Genomic DNA, 13,740 nt, shown 5'->3' with positions numbered 1-13,740 from the left:
GAAAAAAACAAAATGAAAATTAAGAAAAAGGTGAATATAAGCTGTTGAAGTAACAGGTGAAGGGACTGTCCCTGGACATGTAATGGGGGAGATGCCAGCAATCAAGTTCAGATTTGATTAGCATATGGGGAAGATGGGAAGTGGGCTTGAATTTAGACTCCTGTTCCACTCCTGAACAGGTAATCTGAACAGAGTTAACATTTGTGACAGGGGCCCCATGGATGCAGGGGGAAGCAATGGTGGCCATTCAACCAGAAAATGCAGGGCAAACAATGACCAAAGGGAGGGCTTCATGAACCATATCTATGGTTGCCTACCTCTAGGTGGTGACTGGAGACTTCCCGCTATCACAACTGATCTCCAGCCAATAGAGATCAGTTCCCCTGGAGAAAATGGCCGCTTTGGCAATTGGACTCTATGGCTTTGAAGTCCCTTCTCTCTCCAAACCCCACCCCCTCATGCTCCGCCCCCAAAATCTCCAGGAATTTTCCAACCTGGAGCTGGCAACCCTATTTTGCATAAAAGTACCCCAATTTAAAAATTAAAGGCAAATAAATAATTGTTTGGGGCTTTAAATTGTTATGCCCAGGGCACTAGCACACCACTCAGTTATCTCATTTCCTTGGGGATGGATATTAGTCTTGCTGATCTTCTACAGAGCACTATATTAAGGGTGCAATTGTACCTATAAATAAGCTCCACTGAATATTGTTGGACTTTCTTCTGAGTAGATAAGCACAGAACTGCGCTTCATGCGTCATGAGAAGAACAGTGACAGAATCACTTCCATCTGATTGCAGAAAAGCAATGGCGCCGTAGCACTAAGGGCTCATTCCTGAAGGCGGGGCCTAAGCTTCTTTGGAGCTGGCATGACCCCGCGCTGGCGTTGGTGCCACCTTGTAGCACCTACACTGGTGCAGGGGCAAACATGGCGTTGGGGCGCCACCAGCCCCCACTGCCAGTGCAGTCACGGCGGGAGGGCTTTCCCGGAAGGCAGCTTTCACAGCCCTTTCACCCCTAGAATGCCCCCTTGAGCGGCGGCGGGGCTGCCTGCCTTTTTCGGTGGCGCAGCCCCATTGAAGGCAATAGGGGATTTTCCCCCTTTTAATTTTTTAAAATTTTTGATCATCTCTTTTTGCCTCTGCAGCAGCTGGGAAACCTCGGAGGAGGCGCTGCTCCCAGCCACCATGAATCTGTCCCCCCTTCAGGATTGGGCTGCCCGGAGCCTAAATATTGAAGGGGCCTTGAATACAAGTGAACTACAGCCACTCAGTAGTAACAAAACCCTAAAGCAGTTATTCTCATATGGGGCTGAAGTTCAGTCAGAACAACTTTGCCTTATACTGAGGTCCATTTCTACTGGAGTAATAAAGATCAATCAGAAATGCATTAACATGCAGACATTAACTATATACACCTTATGGGATTGCTACCTAATCAACCAGAACCCAAACAACCATAAATTATTCCAGCACTGTTTAAGGACGGCAAATGATCAAATAAAAGTTTACAACGATAAATATGAAATATTCTGAAGAAATGTCTTTGCACGGGTTGGTATTTAACTAGCTATTCTAAATTTATCAAGCAAAGCACTGTAAATTATACAATCAATTTATGAAGAATTGGAGGTTAATATAAATTAGAGGCTGCATATTATCTGCCACTCAACATTTACTCACTCCCATGCATTACTGAAACAATGCAGAGTGTTAGTGAAATTGAATTCCAGATCCTGAAGTGCTAAACTGCCATGAAATGTTATTGGTTTACTTATTCGTTTTTCTTTTATTAGGTCTGAAGACCAAGTTAATGTGTATAATTTGGTTTTTAAATAAGTAGAACTCATTCAAAGTTCTGGCCACACTGCCTCGTTTTACAAATTGTTTCCGAAAATTAGAACGTTGGAATGGAACCTGATCATCTTAGCAGAGGACTGAATTTACCATCTTCTATTTCAAGCAATTCTACATGTTCAAGAAAGGACAATTTCTGCTGATTACAAATTCCCACTGCTGTCCTTCACATCGCATCCTCTACTGTTCTCATGAACTGGCTTTTTGGGAGGTTCAGAGGGTGAACAAGAAGGAGAGGCAGCAAAGATCTGTTCAACAAGTGGAGCATCTTACTCCTCGGCTGCAATCTTTATCACTATCATACTGATTAAATCCCATTGCATGAGTCAAAAATAGAAGCAGTTCTCTCTGCTAGAGATGAAAGCTGTCATGGTTTTTCTCACTCTTATGTAGCACAAAAATATTCCTTCATATTTAATGGATATATAAAAAATGTCAAAGAGTAATCCTATATTTCCAGATCTTCTGGGTACTGATTTATCACATTTTTATCACTGGCTCCATAAAAGTACATGTCACTTTACATTTAAGTTTATTTTTCTAACAATGTTATCCCCCCCCACTCAAAAAAAAAAAAAAAAAGGCTACGCCTGGCAGAAGATGTAGCCTACAAGAAGAGATAAACAAAATAGTAATTTAAAGCCCTGGTTATATGGCCCTTCTTGGAGAGAAAAGAACTTGCCATTGTGGTGCATGCCCTGGTAACATCTAAATTAGATTACAGCAATGTGGGCTACCCTTGAAAACTATCGAGAAGCTACAGTTCGTGTGGCCAGTTAGTGGACAGAAGTGGATCATAGGGACCATATCACTCCAGTCTTGTTCCACCAAAACTGGCTTCCAGTTTGCTTTTAGACTTAATTCAAGGTGCTGGTATTAACCTTTAAAGCCTTGACTGGCCTGGGACAAGCATACATTAAGGACTGCCTTCTCCCATACGAACCTCCCTGCTCTCTTCAGTCATCCTTGGAGGCTAGGGTTGCCAGAAGCCTGAGAAGCGCAGGGTTTGGGGAGGGGAGGAACTTCAATACCATAGAGTCCAATTGCCAAAGCAGCCATTTTCTCCAGGTGAATTGATCTCTATTGGCTGGAGATCAGGTGTAATAGCAAGAGATCTCCAGCTAGTACCTGGAGGTTGGCAACCCTATTGGAGGCCCTGTTTCAGTTGCCCCCACCATCTAAGACTAGATGTGTGGTGGTCCGAGAAAGGGCCTTTTCCATCATGGCACAAAAACTTTGGAACTCCCTCCCCATGGAGAGTCATCCGTCCCACACTATTGGTGTCCGCCAGTAGATGAACACTTTTTTTTACCCCCAATAATGGTTATTGACCCTTTTTCGAGTGTTGGTTTTTTAATGAGTGTTTTCATTGAATTTTATATTTTAACTGTATTTTAATTGTTTTAATGTTCACCACCTTGTGGACCCTGATTGGGTGGAAAGGCCACATAAAAACATTTTAAATAAGTAAAATAAATGAAAGTTGGTTAATTTAAATAGGTGTGAAAAAAGAAGCTACCATTCAGGCAACAGAAGATCAGACTTGACTAGTAAGGAGTAGCACAACAGACTATTCAAACACTAAAAATTAAACAGAATCAATTATATAGACAGTCATGGATGTTGGAGATATATACTTTCTTTAACAAATGTTTTACATTTGTGATGGGCATGCCCCATTGTTAAAATTATTCTAGTCAAGCTTCGTATAAGAATAGAGAACAAACGAACCTTTGACTTTCAACATTCTACATCTGAGTCTTTTAAAAAACTATATATCAAAATCACTTAGAGTTTTAAAATCTTCCTTTACTTCCCCAGGTATATACATGGTTCCTCCTCTTTTATTTTCATAACAACCCAGATGGTGACTGGTCCAAATGTCATGGAATGAGCATCATGGCAGACTGAGATTTCTAGTTGAGATGACAACTAGAGGTTGTCATACAACATTCTAACCACTATACCACACTAGCAGCCCATTCCTCAAAACCGTAGTGGTCGGGGACGATGTGGCCATGGCGCCCCCGCGGCACCTCCAAAGAGGTTTCACGGCTGCTGCAGGGGTAAAAAAAGTTTTTTTAAAAATGAGAAAAGGTGGGGAAAGGCCCCATAGAAAACAGCAATGCTACGCCAACAAAAAGGTGGCACGGCAATGCTGTTGCTTTAGGGGGTGTTTCAGGCTGAAAGGAATTAAGAAGCTGCCTAACAGCTGCTTTACCCCCCAGGACACCTCTCAGGTGTGGGGACTTGTGCCAGGAGGATGCTGGTTGGAGGCTGCACCAGCATCCGAGGGCTGCGCTGCTGTCCAAGGGGCCAGCATAAGTTCCCCTACACCAGCGTCCGTGCCAGTTTGCACAGGGCAAGTGGCACGGACACCGGCGTAGGGGTCACGCCGCCTTCTATGACCATTCACCCTCCCCCCTTCTGGAATGCACTGTAGTTCTCTATTCTTTGATTATTGATCTTTTAACAACACAGCAAATTAATTATTGCAAAGAACTGCCATTGTGCATAAATGACTACAATAAAAAGATAAAGTACAGCAAGTAGCAAAAATATCTAAATTAAATAGTGATCTTTCAAAATGTAGTTAAGGTACTGAAAAGTTTGCTAACACCTGGCCACAATATTACTGTGAACTATCAAAATATGCTGACATTAATGCTTTTCATTGCTTTGATAATTTACTGGCAGTGTTTCTTATGCACATAGTATTTAACTTTGTGGAATGACGAGGAACAAAAAATGACTGCTCTTTGTTTACAAAATTTTACATACACATTTTAGTATAAATTTAATTAAGCAGACTTTTTAGAAATATGAAACTCCAAAACCACTTCAGTTGAAGTACCCATCAAGTTCAGACCCACTCAACTTCACAGATGGAACAAAGTCCAGTGCAGATGGACTATATCAAGTATGAGGCCAAAATCAGGCCAAAACTCAAGTAGGCAAGTATGGTTAGAACTAGAAGCTCAGAACAGAAGCAGGAACTCAAGTGGGACGACTGGTACAAGACTGGATTTCAGAAACTTGAGGTAACTTTGGACCACATGCTTAAAAGGATCAAGGTCAAAGAAGATAAAAGGGCCTGAGTTTCAATGCACTTTAATGATGGTTTGCAAGTGGACTTTGCCATCTCACACAGTAATATCCAGCTACAAAGTTCACTGAAAGTGCATTAGTCGGCATGTGTGAAAGCACCCCCAGATTCAGGCAAGGATAAGAACTGATTCAGGGGCTGGGTTTTAGGAATCAGCACCAGCAAGAAGGTTGAAGGTGGCAACATGGGGGAAGCAAAAGCAGGGCCCATATGGCTACATCTTCAAGGCTCCAAGGTTTACTTGCATAGTATCATAAAGGTAAAGGTAGTCCCCCTGTGCAAGCACCAGGTCATTCCTGACCCATGGTGTGACGTCACATCCAGACGTTTACTAGGCAGACTAAGTTTACAGGGTGGTTTGCCAGTGCCTTCCCCAGTCATCTACACTTTATCCCCAGCAAGCTGGATACTCATTTTACAGACCTCGGGAGGATGGAAGGCTGAATCAATCTTGAGCCAGCTACCTGAAACTGACTCCCATCAGGATCGAACTCAGGTCGTGAGAAGCTTTTGACAGCAGTACTGCAGCTTACCACTCTGTGCCACGGGGCTCTTGCATAGTATCGTACAGAAGGAGAATAGGCAAGATGTAGAGGCATGACCAAAGAAAGGTGTCAGCAAGTGAACTGAGAGAACATCTTTTCAGGTTGGTAACCATGTTGGTCTGCAGTAGAACAGCAAGATTTGAGTCCAGTAGCACCTTAAAGACCAACAAGATTTCCAGGATACAAGCTTTCGATAGAAAAGCTCCCTTTGTCAAAGGGAGCCTTGACTCTTTAAAGCTTATACCCTGAAAATCTTGTTGGTCTTTAAGCTGCTGCTGAAAAATCTTGATAGAATACCTGTTGCTTGTCACCATATAGCTTCTAGATAAGCAATACAAACTTCACATGACTCAGCTACAATTTTAGCACCCATCCACAGGTGCCCCAATCTTTTGGTCACCAAATACCTCAGTTCACTGATAAATGCAGCATCCTTTCTTATAATTTACGACTTTGATTTTTACTGAATAGGTGCCATAAGGAAAATGAAATAACAATTTGGGTTCGATGAATGCTTGTACACTGGGCATAGGAGACATTAGGATGAGGGGAAGGGACAGGAGAGGACAGCAGTTTTGCATGTGTTAGTGCTGAGAGGTCCATGAACACTAAAGCCAGCTTGGTGTAGTGGTTAAGAGTGGTGGTTTGGAGCAGTGGACTCTAATCTGGAAAACTGGGTTTGATTCCCCACTCCTCCACATGAGCGGCGGAGGCTAATCTGGTGAACTGGATATGTTTCCCCATTCCTACACGTGAACCAGCTAGGTGACCTTGGGCTAGTCACACTCTCTCAGCCTCACCTACCTCACAGGGTGTCTGTTGTGGGGAGAGTAAGGTGATTGTAAGCCAGTTTGATTCTTCCTTAAGTGGTAGAGAAAGTCGGCATATAAAAACCAACTACTCCTCCTCCTTCTTCTAAAAGCATAAAATTTCCCAAAGTATACATCACAATCCCACTGGGATTTCTGAAATAGAAGAATGGGTTCATGAGATTTGGAAAGCTGCAGACCCAGTTACAGAAAAGAGATAAAGTAGTGAAGCAAAAGGAATGTGTAGGAGCTATGGTTAGATGTATGAATTTGGGGGATGGGCGGGGGGATCCAAAATCAGAACCAGGGGAATAAGCCTAACAAACATATTTGTTGAATCAGAAGCTGTGGAAGACCTGGTAATTTTAGGGTAAAAGAGACTTCACACAGTTTGAGTAACATTGAGGTTCACCAAGTATACAGCTTTTTAAAAATGTGAAGACAGATAGGAACATACCACTTTATAAATTCTGCTCATCAGACCTACACATCAAGTAATTGCTGGTATTACCTTTTTAGAAGTAACTGGTGACATAATTCAATATCTTTCTATGAATGCACTACCTCACTAGAGTTGATGGCTGTAGGAAAAGGAGGAGCCATGTGTTCAGTCAATCAGCCAATAATAATGTAGAGTGTAACACAAAATGCTGTTATAAAAAATCAAAGTGCTTTTAAAATCCATACTGCTGAGACTGAAGAATTCCCATTTCTAGGGACATGGATTATTAGTCAGAATGGCATGCATGCAGAGTATTTTAAACAAAGTTCCCTTTCTGACATCAATAAAGCAGAACAGCTGCCTAATCTTCTCAGATGGGTTCAACTGCCAGTACACTTCTTTAATTTATGTGGATCTCACACTCAACAGCCATGACAATCATAAAATGTACAATTTCTAAAACCTGTTGATACACATCTAGACGAAGTAGCTCTTTCTTGACACGATAACGGCCTACATTTGCAAAACATCTAGCAGCAGTTATGCTTAATCCTGCTGTGTGTGCTCAACTCAACCAGTGTAAACCGAAATTAAAGAACAACTTCCTCTCCCTCCAATGCACCAGTTACCACAGCTGATTAAGTAGGCTTCACTGTGTATCTTGTGCGTGACTAGCAATGTTCAATGCAATTTCAACTCTCATAGACAAATGTGTTAATCTATGGTAATCATCACTGCCCAACATAAAATGGATCTTCTGTCCTCTTCCTAACTATTTGCTTGGGACATGCTTGTCTACAACACTGATGTGGTGGTAGCTGCCAGATCAATAGGGTTGCCAACTTCCAGATGGTGGCTGGAGATCTCCCACTATTACCACTGATCTCCAGCCAACAGGGATCTGTTCACCTGGAGAAAATGGCTGCTTTGGAAGTTGGACTCTATGGCATTACACCCTGCTAGGGTTGCCAGCTCCGGGTTGGGAAATACCTGGCTTTGATGAAGAGAATTTTATTTCTCTAATCTGGGTCTGTGGTTAAAAATCAATATTTGCTTGAATATATGATGAAACCTGTGTGGTAGTCTTTCTGACTCCACAGGATCCCAGGCAGAATAAGCAGGAAATATTTGTTTTGAGACTTTTGAGAGAATAAGCAGGAAAGATTTGTTTTAGGTAGCTGTATCGGTTAAGATCAGCAGGTTTATGATGAAATAACTTTATTCCTCAGAGAACTGGTTTAAAAAAAAACCTCAGTTTTACTTATTTTGTTACATTCATGCAGTTAAACTGTACTTACAAAAACCAATGTAACTTTTCTTACACTTTACAGGCAGATATAATAATGTCTGTACTGATTGAAACATACATTCTTAACAGAGAGAGGCTGTCAGACTGACAGAGAGAGCTTAATCAACCAACCCTAATTGCCAAAGGCAACTGTCAAGTATTCTCCAAGCATGCAATGCCCTCCCTCCAATAGAAATAATGTTCTTATGCAGAGCCAGAGAAAGGTGGAGTTTTGGGAGGGGAGGGACTTTAATGCCATAGTGTCCAATTGCCAAAGCAGCCATTTTCTCCAAGTGGACTGATCTCTATCAGCTGGAGATCAGTTGTAATAGCAGGAGATCTCCAGCTAGTACCTGGAGGTTGGTAACCCTAAGCCCTGTTGGTCCCTCCCCTCTCCAAACGCCTCCCTCCTCAGGCTTTGCCCCCAGATTCTCCAGGTATTTCCCAACCCGGAGCTGGCAACCCCACAGGTCAACTATCTGAAACTTCCTTGCTGATGTAACAATTCTGGAAATTTGGTCATTGAGACTATTTTTCTAAGGGGATTACCCTAGAAATGGAATCCTGATTCATTACAGCTTTATTTTATCACCAGATATAATTTAAAAAAAAATATGTTATTGCATCTGTAACACATATTTCTTTTATTCACCTCCCTATTCTCAGTTTGTTCAAACAATCTGAGAAATTACGTTCCACATGCTGCAGCTCCTTCTCTATGGGCCAATAAAACTGAATGGAAACAGGCACCGAGTTGGATGGAAATGCTTGTTCCCCGGTCTTCCATGCAGCTAGAAAAACATATCTATGAACTTTAGCGTTTGAGCTTTTTTCACCGATTTCTGCAGCTGGCCAAATGTCACACCAATGTAGCTTAATTCATCATAAACAACTTTCTGCAAGGAAAGTATTTGACACTTTCAATCAAACTGTCCGCCACATGCTCAGCTACCGAAAAAGGTATTTATTCTTCCTCATGTTTACTTAGATTCCTATTTTAACATCTGTTTTACACTCCAAAAACTATTATTAGTTATCAGCTTCAAAAAGATATATGAATTTTCAAAGTGTGAAGAAGGCACCAACTCAAAAAGATCCAAAAGATTTTTTTATTAACATTAAGCTATACAGCCAGCGTGGTGTAGTGGTTAAGAGCGGTGGTTTGGAGCGGTGGACTCTAATCTGGAGAACCGGGTTTGATTCCTTACTCTTCCGCATGAGTGGCGGACACTAATCTGGTGACCTGGGTTGGTTTCCCCACTCCTCCACATGAAGCCAGCTGGGTGACCTTAGACTAGTCACAGCTCTCTCCAAACTTTCTCAGCCTCATCTACCTCACAGGGTGTCTGTTGTGGGGAGGGGAAGGGAGGGAGACTGTAAGCCGGTTTGATTCTTCCTTAAGTGGTAGAGAAAGTCAGCATATAAAAACCAACTCTTCTTCTTTTTCCCCATTTTGTATTTAATGTACCAAAGATAGGTGGTAGCAAATGTACATCACTATCAGTTTGCATCACTTGCATCTTAATTAAGAATTGATTTTCTCCCAGTCCCATAAGCAGATGACATTGTCTTGTACGAAGTCAGACCACTGATCTACCAAAATCAGTATTAGCAACTCCAGCTGGCAGGGGCTGTCCAGGATCTCACGCAGAAATCTTTCTCGTAACCTACTACCTGAGTTTGGAGATACCAGGAATTGAACTAGGGACCTTCTACATGTAAAGCACATGGAGTACCAATGAGTGATGACTCCAATTAGTCCCTAATAAACATTCATATGAGATCACAATAAAATGTGTCAGTATGCTGTATTAAATAGTTTGATACAAAAAAGTATTTTATATTACAAAATGTTCTGGAACTGTATTCCTAAGCACACTTATTTGGAAATAAGTTAACAGAGGAAAGGGTCTTACTTCCAAGCAAAATAGTTTAAGATGAGGATAGAAGAGATAAGCAAAAACTGCCTCCATACTTAAAAATAAAGCTCAGAATATATTTCTTCTCTACAAGTGATATTTTTAGAAGTTGCAGAAACTTTTTAACTGGTAGTGATAAGTCATTAGATCACTGCAGATGTATTTCATACTCATGGGCAAGTTAGAATGCTGTACTGTTAAGATAATAAAGAGACAGGTAATAATAGGTTTGTAGCATTGCTTGGGACATTTCTGAACTTTTGTAGCTGAACATTCAGTTAGCACATCTGTACATGAATGAGGATGGCATTCCCACATGAAAAATAAGAGTTATTCCACAGCTTTCACAAAAGCTCAGCAACAGACAGCAGATCGGTATGAGTGCCGCAGATGTTGTAAATTACTACCTTTTCCAGTTGTCTTTTTTAAAAAAATGTTGACTTTAAAAGAAAAGGTCAGCAAAGAATGAAGAACTGCACAGCACGAATTGTCAACAAACAAATTAATCATTGTAAGGTCAGTTGGGTAAAGGTATGATTTAGGAAGCAAAATTACTACAGGTAGTAACTCTTATTCTAAATTGGTAGCATCAACATAGTCTTATGACCAATTAAGCCAAAATAATAGGCTTGACATGTCCCACAGAAGTTAGTGAGGGTACAGTAGCTTACATTCAAGCATTTTGCCTTAGGTGGTCATACTATAGATGGATTTTAGTCAAAAGGACTACAATGTGTAAGCTGTTGTCTAGTTTGAGCCTGAAACTCAAATCTAAGTGTTTCAATTTAGTTGGCTGCTGAGTTACTCTGTTCATTGATTTCTGTGGGATACTTCCAAGTAAACATGCTATGGAATGCAGATTGATGCTACCTTTATTTTAGTGCATGCCACAGGCAACGATATCTCCAAGGAGTATTTTTAACTTGATAAGGAATTATAATTACCAGATTCTGGATTTTAAAAAAAGATTTAAGCTTGTGGCAAACCCCAAACAGTTAAAACTGGCCTCTAAAAATATGGACAGTATATCTCACTTCCCAAACCCAGTGAAGGAAAGGCCCTCAATTTCAGTAAACAGCCCTCATTATGCAGTCCATTTTTGTGTGTTATCTTTAGGGTCTGAAAATACCCCCTGTCAGATTTAAAGATGCCCCAGTTGATATAATCAGTATTGTGAAAGTATTATTTGCAAAACCACAGGCAAGGCAGCGTGCAATTTACTTCACAGTATGCACTGCTCCCCCAAAAACAAACAAAATGCTACCGAGGGGGAGAAACGGGAAGAAAACTCAAACTTCTCAAGCCTTTTAAAAAAACACACACACCAGAGGAAGAAAAGGGAAAATCTGAGTTCAGAAATCAAAGTTCAACTTCTTACTTATACAAGATGTACCCAGTTCCTTTCCTCTTTCACACGAAACATTCTCAAAGAACCTCATCCTGTCAAACTTCTTTGCCGGGGAGTCAGAAGACATGGGACATTTAAGGGCATGTACGTTGCACAAGCTGTTAGCTCAGCATCGCTTTGTTAAATGAGCTTACAGTTGCTCAATTGTAATCACTTGGGGAGTTAAAGTTTTCCTAGGGGGGTGGGGAACAGCGATTAGGATCTTGCACTGGTGCTAAAAATGATGTTGGCAAAGAAGTTATCCCAGAACCTCCTCGACAACCCCAGCCTCCCCCTTTCCTTAATCCCCCCCCCCGCAAAAAAAACACACATCAACTTCCTCTGCACATCACTCTGTCTGGGAAATGCAAGGCAGAGATCTTGCTTGTTGGCTCTGGGCAAGCCTCTGCTAGACAGCGAACCAGTGGGCTCCCGTCTTCCTCTTCCAGTCAACTCAGCTGTCCACCATCGTGGCCAGTTGGATTTCCTTCCCAGTAGCCCACCTCCCTATTCCAGCCAACAAGCCACTCTGCCCAAGTTCTAGAAAAGAGCAAGAGCCCAGTAGCACCTTAAAGACTAACAACAATATTTTCTGGTAGGGTAGGAGCTTTCGTGAGCCACAGCTCACTTCTTCAGATACAGAAAGCTCATACCCTGCCAGAAAGTATTTCTGTTAGTCTTTAAGGGGCTACTGGGCTCTTGCCCCTTTCTACTATGAATGAAAATAATTCACAGTGGGTCGCCGTGTTAGTCTGTCTGCAGTAGTAGAAAAGGGCAAGAGCCCAGTAGCACCTTAAAGACGAACAAAGACTAACAAAAATGCAGTAGTAGAAAAGGGCAAGAGCCCAGTAGCACCTTAAAGACGAACAAAGACTAACAAAAATGCAGTAGTAGAAAAGGGCAAGAGCCCAGTAGCACCTTAAAGACTAACAAAAATATTTTCTGGTAGGGTGTGAGCTTTCCTGAGCCACAGCTCGCTTCTTCAGATACAGAAAGCTCCTACCCTGCCAGAAAACATTTCTGTTAGTCTTGAAGGTGCTACTGGGCTCTTGCCCTTTTCTACTCCTGCAGACAGACTAACGCGGCCACCCACTGGGAATTATGCCCAAGTTCGGCATCGCTGCCTGCCCTCAACCCAATTCCTCGCAGCCGAGTTTCCTCGGGCTCCACTGCACTGAAACTCCGAAGCGCGCTGCGGTGGGAGATCGGCGGCGGCGGCGGCGGGGGTCTCGGGGAAGCGAGAGGCAGAAGCAGGAGCCCAAAGGGGAAGCGGGCTTCCGAGCAAGGGCAGAGTGCTCTTTCGCTCCCGCCCCCCTCCCGGGCGGAGACCTGCCGACGAGCCTGCAGACGTACTCACAGGGACACGGTCCGGTCGGGGAGCAGGGCGGGCGGCAAAGTTTCCCCCAACTCCCCGCCGCTGCAGACCACTTTGACGCGGACGGGGTGGCGGCCGGGGCCCTTGGAGCGCTCGGCGGCGCACAGGCAGCTGTCCACGGCCAGGTCCGGGCAGTTGCGGCTGGCCCCCGACAGCCCCAGCAGGGCGGCCACCAAGCAGAGGCAGCCGCGCAGCCCGGGCATGGCGAGCGGGCGGCGGCGCCTGCTGCGATGGGGATGGGGATGCTGCTGCTGCTGCTGCTGCTGGGCAGGGAAAGCGGGCGGCGGCGGCGGCTCCTGCTGAGGCGCTCATGGCATGCTCGGCGCGCACGGCTGCAGGCGAAGGGGGCTCGCCGTCCAGCCCGCCTCCTCCTCCTCCTCCTCCTCTCGGCTGCGGCGGGGCACGGGCGGGGAGGCGCCCCCTCCTTCCTCCCAGCCCCCGCCTTGCAACACAATATTTGCCTCTGACCCCAACCCAGACAAAACAAAAGGGTCGCTGAGGGGGGAAAGGCGGGCCGCGCCTTCGGCCCTCGGGTCGGGCGCGGGGCAGGACGCCGGGGGGGAGGCCTGGGGACGCCGCGCGCGCGCCCCCCCCGCCCCCGCCAGGTGGGGAGGACCCTACGTCACGGACCCCCCCCCCTCTGCCCCGCCGGGTCTGTAGTTGGACTTTGGACAGTGAAGACAATTCGCAGTGGGTCGCCGTGTGAGTCTGACTGCAGTAGTAGAAAAGGGCAGGAGCCCAGTAGCGCCTTCAAGACTAACAAAGACTAACGAAAATGCAGTAGTAGAAAAGGGCAAGAGTCCAGTAGCGCCTTCAAGACTAACAAGAATATTTTCTGGCAGGGTGTGAGCTTTCGTGAGCCACAGCTCGCTTCTTCGAAGTGAGTCTGTCTGCAGTAGTAGAAAAGGGCAAGAGCCCAGTAGCACCTTAAAGACGAACAAAGACTAACAAAAATGCAGTAGTAGAAAAGGGCAAGAGCCCAGTAGCACCTTAAAGACGAACAAAGACTAACA

At 44.0% G+C, this 13,740-nt stretch overlaps 1 protein-coding gene across 1 annotated transcript in view; it reads right to left on the bottom strand.

The window, feature by feature from the left end:
* Positions 1–12,930, bottom strand: part of ADGRA1 (adhesion G protein-coupled receptor A1) — a 475,126-nt gene extending 462,196 nt beyond the window's left edge. Inside the window, exon 1 of the mRNA XM_056849586.1 lies at positions 12,710–12,930. Within this exon, the coding sequence (XP_056705564.1) occupies positions 12,710–12,930 (221 nt within the window). The remainder of the gene's footprint in view (positions 1–12,709) is intronic.
* Between the last annotated feature and the right edge of the window lie 810 nt (positions 12,931–13,740).

This window comes from Euleptes europaea, chromosome 5, assembly GCF_029931775.1.
Source record: "Euleptes europaea isolate rEulEur1 chromosome 5, rEulEur1.hap1, whole genome shotgun sequence".
Lineage (NCBI taxonomy): Eukaryota > Metazoa > Chordata > Lepidosauria > Squamata > Sphaerodactylidae > Euleptes > Euleptes europaea.
This window is presented reverse-complemented; position numbering and strand designations above follow the sequence as displayed.